The sequence below is a fragment of the Anopheles bellator genome, chromosome 1 (assembly GCF_943735745.2).
Source record: "Anopheles bellator chromosome 1, idAnoBellAS_SP24_06.2, whole genome shotgun sequence".
Lineage (NCBI taxonomy): Eukaryota > Metazoa > Arthropoda > Insecta > Diptera > Culicidae > Anopheles > Anopheles bellator.
In genome coordinates this window covers 38628092-38634491 of record NC_071285.1, presented here as the reverse complement: position 1 = coordinate 38634491, position 6400 = coordinate 38628092, and the positions used below count along the sequence as shown (strand labels likewise).

The following is a 6400-nucleotide window of genomic DNA, read 5'->3' as shown; positions in this document are numbered from 1 at the left end:
TGTTGCACAGCCCCAGTAATGTTTTTGCGCTCGATACCAAATTTGCCCGTTTTGTGAGCGTGTCGAAAAAGGGCGAGGAAAACTAGCTGTTTTTCGCGATCAGCAAACCGCCACGCCACGCAAAAAAACGCCCTTTTTCGACACGCTCACAAAACGGGCAAATTTGGTATCGAGCGCAAAAACATTACTGGGGCTGTGCAACAAGCATCCAACGCGAACGTTTATTTAATTTAGTGCATCGTGCCCGAAGGAAAAAGACCCGCAATCCGTGGCCACTTGGTTGAAGGATTATTTCCCTAGTTTGCTTGGTTTGGCTGGCACTCTAATGATGTACTTAACGACGTACACTTTATTGCATTTAAGGACTCCACAAAAAAGCCCAATCTAATGCTTACCGATTCCCGTCGCGCGGTCACTTTCGTCGATGGTCGTCAAAAGATTTCCATTTCAAAGCCAAACAGTCGTCGGTGCGGATCTGGGTCAACTGCTTAGTCTCCTGGCACTCGAACACAAAGTAGACTCGCAAACAAGGTCGCTCGTAATGCTGTTCTAGTTTACGGCAGCATTAAGAGCCAGTTGGTCGTCCGATGGCAGCGTACAGCAGCGAACCGGAATCAAATATGCTGCTTTGTGCATAACGCGAGGATTTGCAACGAGACACGGCGAATGTCCACCCCGGTGGGCTGTGGGAGAGTTGCAGCGGTCAAGAGAAGGATCGGATCACTCCTTAGCCCGGCAGCGGTATGAATAAACTTGCCCGGACTTTACCCGTCACCGGTCTGAATAAATAGCCATCACGGACAGGAAATTGCCAGGCGAACGTTCGCCAACGCTGACGCCGACTGCATTTGTCAGCTCTATTACGCTTCCCATTAGCAGTCGAAACAGCTCTCTTCGGGGCACTCTTCGGCCGCTGAAGAGACCGCTCGGCTCGGTGGTACTTCCTAGCGTTCATCTCGCTTGCTGGACGCATCCTTAAATTATTGAACCGGGAAGCGTGCCCATTTTCCGCTACCTACACCATCAGGACCCCAAAAGGGCAGCGTGGAGTGGTTTTTGTACTTGTCACTCTATCATTCACGCCGTGGAGTGCAAAGTGAGCATATCATATTTTGGATAATTTATTACAACCCAAGGCTTTTAACCAGCAGTCTTTCACGCAGCTCGTCATAAATTGAACGATCGCTAAATTCAAATCAACTTCCTTTGTGCCAAACCTCCAGGGCTCGGAAAAGGACGAATTACCACCATCAAAGGCCGTCCACGAGTTCAAAGGATGTCGAATCAATCAACCGAAATGGAATCAAAGATGCAAAGTTGTCGGGCACGGCACGTGTCAGTCTCGTCGGCCCCCAGGTGAAGAATCCTTAGTATAGCGTTCCGTTGGCCAATTTACATACGATTATCACCATCGGGCAGACGCCTAACAAAGAGCTAGAGAGAGCCACTTTCAAACGGTGCCTTTGTCCGTTGACGGTTTGATTTGAGTTAATTGCCTCATAGGAAGCATTACATTCTTCCGATACCGTACAAAGGTCGAGCATGTTCGATCTCCGAGAGCTGCTCAATATTTAAATCAACTTCACTTTCCGTTCGAATAATCATCGTGAGAGCATCGCCCCGAATGCTAGATTAAAGGGCCCGCCAACAACGTGCTGAACGGCCAACGATCTTCGGGCTGTCCATGTTTTGACCATTATTCACCCCTCTGAACTCGCATTAATAATTAAAAACCATAGCCAAACCCCACCGGCATCGCAAGTCGGTCGCCCAACGCAGAACCGTGTGGCCGGGCGTGGAAAATTGTCGGACTAGCAAATTAAATTTAATATCCACTCCGGGGCCCAGCTGTGAACCCGGGACATTATCTATATCGGGACGGAATATCCTTTCCTTGCCGCGGCAGCCCTCCGAGCGAAGCAGGGCCCGAGTGCTGCACGTGGCATTTAAATTATGTATCGCTGCGAGTGCTGCATCCCGAAGCAGGGACTTATCATGGCGACAAGAACCCCTCCGAACAGCAGCGGTCCCGGAGGTGCAAGAACGAGTGATGCCGTGAAGACCCTAACGCCAACGGCAAACAATGGAGGAACGTGATTTCGTCCTTTCGGCGCATCTTAACGATGACACGCCCCGGTGGCTTTCGATTCCCACTTTTCGGTGCGAGTGAACGTCTTCGCAACACCGAAATTTTCTCAATCAAAATAGCGACCGACTACGTATCGATTTGTCAACGGAAAGCGCAGTTAATGTCCCGTTTCCTTTGTCGATTCTTCCAATTCGCCTTGTGAAACGAATAATTCTTCTTTCGGCGGTGGTCGGGAGCAAACACGAATGCACCGTTGGAACGTCGTGAACGGCTGGCAAGAAATCAAAACCCGCGAAACAATAGCAAACCCCACGGAAGGTAGTTAATGAAAATAGATAATGAAACATGAGTCCAAGGAAAACGAAAAACGAACAGACGCAAGAAAATTATAATCAAACAGTACACAGCAGAAACAAAAACCCATTTTAAAACGAGAAAAATCAAATAACGAATAGCTTAATACTCAACACAACCGTTTGTTACTTTATCGTCTTGTCGTCTTTCGTAGCACAACCGCGCGAGTTTGCCATAGAGCAAAACGAAAAGGACGCGGACATTAGCGCAAAACGCAGAATTAGCGCAAAACAATTAGCAAACTTTACTCTAACGCAAACCGGCCAGAGAGCGCACCACTATGGGGACACAACTTGGTCAACTAGTGCACCGAAAATGAAAAGGCGGCCAAAAAGGGGAGGAAAAACCAAAACACGGATATAAATGGATTTCCCGGTGATGCGCGACGAGAGGGTTTTAGCGAATGCACATAGGACACCGTAGGTCTATAGAAGTATCTCCACGTATATTTTTTCGTCACTCGTTTTGTACAGAGAATATCGAAAAAAGCAGAAGTCAAACAAAAATAACGTCTATCTATCGGAAGCATCGCGCGGATTGGATCAAAGCGGGCGCACATTTAACTGAAACCACTCGCGAACGCGCCACGGTCTCAAGCTTTAAAACGAGACCGAGAGGCCAACCAACGGACCGGAAAAACCCAAACGCAGACAAAAAAATGGAATCGAAGGACGTGCTAAAAGCATAAATAAAATCTATTAATCATTGAACCGCAGGACAGCAACAAAAACACGAGCTGGAAACGCGAATTTACTCGTCTTTTTACTTGTTGGCTTACCGGACTTCCGGTTCGCTTTTCCGGTTGCTATACATCCCGCCCGCTTCCCATTTGCCCCGTTCCCAGCCTTTAGATCCTTTAGTGCGAGCCATCAGCGCCATGAGCTGCCGAGTAAGTAGAAGCAGCACCACCCCTCATAGGCTGTGAGTTTTCCGGTGATGGTTTTAAGGGTATTACAGTGGTAAGATTTTCCGCATCAGTTCCGTTTATTGGTTTTAACAAACCGTGCGATGTGTTGAAACATTTCTTTCATTATTATGCTATGCATTCCTTATTAGCATTGCTCCCGGGCCACCATTAGCATAATCCTTCTTTCATGCACTTTCAGGGTTGTGGTCTCTATCTTTTTCATATGCTCGTCTATGTGTGATTTGAAGCTGGCATGTGAACCGTCACTTAGTGTGCCATAAGTGTAGCGTAACCTAGAAACCCCGGCCCTGGCGTTCTCTACTTTTCATTTCACTTTCTTTTTATCCTTTTGCCCGTTTTCACTCCACCATGACTCGTCACACTGCGACCGTTCCCGCTCGGTGGACCGTACGGATACCATCCCCCCAACCCACCCACCGGCCCACCCACCTGCATGAACCTTCGCCACGACCCCACTTGCGCAACGTGGCACAACACTCTCGCGGGTGCAGTTTGCCGCCTGGAAAGGATCGCAGGTACGGTAAAGCGAAAGATCCTTTCCTTCGTTGGGTCCCGTGCGGTAGTTACTGGTCAGCCGGGTGGTGCAAAAGTTTTGTGGAGATTCGAAGCTTTACAGAGTTAGTTGCAGGTTGCCGGTGCAGGCCAAAAAGTTTCCCAAGGATCTGCGTCGGCTGCGCCAGTGTTACGGCCAAGTTCGGGGCAACAGCTGTGTGTGTACGACCCCGTCGTGGCGATGGTTTATTTATCCGATTTGTGTTCGGGCTTCAATCCCTTAATGAAGTACCGCAATTGAAACAGGGCTCCAATCTAATTATGATAACGAAATGCCGTCTAAAGTTGGTCCTTTGTCGACGGGCGAACGACGGGACACAGACACGGGACCCTTTAATTAAGTGTTCTTTTACAGGCTACACACAGCGCCATTGTGCAACGAAGCCCGAACTTTATTGTGCAGCCCAATTAGTCGGCAAATTTTATATAGTTTACTTGTGTATCGGTGGTCACTTTTGGTTTAATTTAAATTAACATTGAGAAACGAACTATGATAAAAAGATAATAACGAATCTCACGAGATTCGAACTGAGGACCTGCTGCACCAAAAAACACCGACGAAGCCACTTGATCCATCAGAGCCACTCGCCATTTAGACAGATTCTACGAAATTGTGTTGCGTTTGTTTTTCTTAGATTTCAAAACTTCCTTTTCCAGTAGTGGCAACTAATGGGAACTAAGTACTAAACAACGCTCCTTCACTCCGATTGCAGGGCTCGCTGACCAAAGCGTTCAGGATGACTTCCGGTTACAAACCACGTGGCAGTAGCGGCAACGGAGGCGGAAGTGGCCCCGGTTCGGATAAGAACAGCGTCTACAGTTCGACCTCACCAACACCGTCGTTCAGCAGCAGCGAAGGTGGCATTTACGCGACGGTCGGTTCACTCCAGAGCCACCCGGCCTTCTTTCACCATCTGCCACCGCCAACATCGGCCCCTCCGCCGGTGCCGGGCGGACGGACCAGCGATCCGCTCGGAGTACCTTTGCAACACGCCGGTCCTGTGGCCGGCACCAACAACCGGGTCAGTGCACCGCCGATGGACAGTGGCCATGCGACGCTCCCCAAGTATGCTCAACATCGGCGCGTGAAGAGCATCAGTGACATCGAGATCCCCGCGGTCGGTCCGATCGGATAGACACGCCGGAAGTGACCCCAGATTGCGCGAGTGCCACTCAGGTGCATCTCCAAGGCGACGAGGCGGGCAGCTAATGCCATTAACTAAAATCGACACCGAGCTGCAGATGATGTGACCGAAACCTAATCCCAAATCGAGTGTGTATCTGTGTTTGGGTCAACAATGAGCCGTTGTCCGCACACCGTTTTCACTTCCGGTGGGCGAACTTTAAGCAATTAATCTCACTCCCGCTGGGGCCAACGTTCCCACCCGCTGCGAGAAGAACGAACTCCCGACCGCCTCCCGCGAACCGTTGGGGGTTCCGTTTCCGACGTCGGTTAACCGCCATCACTGTTATTGCGAACTGTGGTGACCCCGCATCGGCCCGATGCATTAAATTCCGGTCAGCCATTTTGATTGGCCATTTCCAGGACGCTCGACTCGCGAATTTGCAACATTTATTTCAATGCGTTCGGTTTTTCTCGCTCTCTCTCTCTCTCTCTCTCTCTCTCTCTCTCTCTCGCCCTCTCTCTTCCGGAAAAGGTGTTGTCAGGGCAATTTCGGTAACGGCTATCGTAGTCAGCAGTGTTACCAGCGCAACCGATATCGATTGCCGCCTATTTTCGGCCATCTATCCGAGGATTTGGATCTTTCGAGCGCGCCACCCGCAACGCACGGAATGGCGCCACTTTGTTTCCGGCGAGCATTAATAATTGTTCCATTAATTAGACCAACGGTCAGCGGAAGTTGTTTGGCCGAAATCGGTGCTAATTGGCGGGTGGCCATCGGCGGGAATTAGTCACATCGTGCTGGTGTGTTATCGATCCGGCACTAGGAAGGAGATTTCGAAACTGCATCGGGTGAATTTGCAATCGGGCTTCTGTTGGCGATTTTATGGCGCACACTATCAATTCCATCGTTTTGTTTGTTCATACATGTTTCAATAGCAGCCAATAGGTACTTCGCGTAATAAACACGACTTCAAATACCATATCACCAGCCACTGACCAGTGAAGTGAATGCCGCGCTTGGTTTATAAAAAACTTATCGCAAGCGCCCATCCAAGAGCGGAAAAGAACTGTTCGTATTCGCTGGAAAATGGCGAACCATAACAGTGTTCCGGGCGAACGCTCGACAGGATAATCATTGTTGTGCGAGATAGCGTATGATAAGAAACGTTAAGCAAAACTATTTATTCGTCGCATTTTGACATACGGACACGCAAACACAGACAGCTAGTAACTTATTCTAGAACGTTGGAATCAAAATCAACTTTGCATTAACATATAAACGCTCAAACGGTGTGCGAAACGACCTGGGAGAGAGGATTGAATTAAGCAAACAACCAAAAATTACGGCAAA

General features: G+C 49.1%; 1 protein-coding gene across 1 annotated transcript in view; it reads left to right on the top strand.

The window, feature by feature from the left end:
- The window catches only part of LOC131214146 (kazrin), a 31124-nt gene extending 26065 nt beyond the window's left edge, over positions 1 to 5059 (top strand). Inside the window, exons 12-13 of the mRNA XM_058208519.1 lie at positions 3863 to 3886; positions 4637 to 5059. Coding sequence (XP_058064502.1) covers positions 3863 to 3886; positions 4637 to 5059 — 447 coding nt within the window. The remainder of the gene's footprint in view (positions 1 to 3862; positions 3887 to 4636) is intronic.
- The last annotated feature ends 1341 nt before the right edge of the window (positions 5060 to 6400 follow it).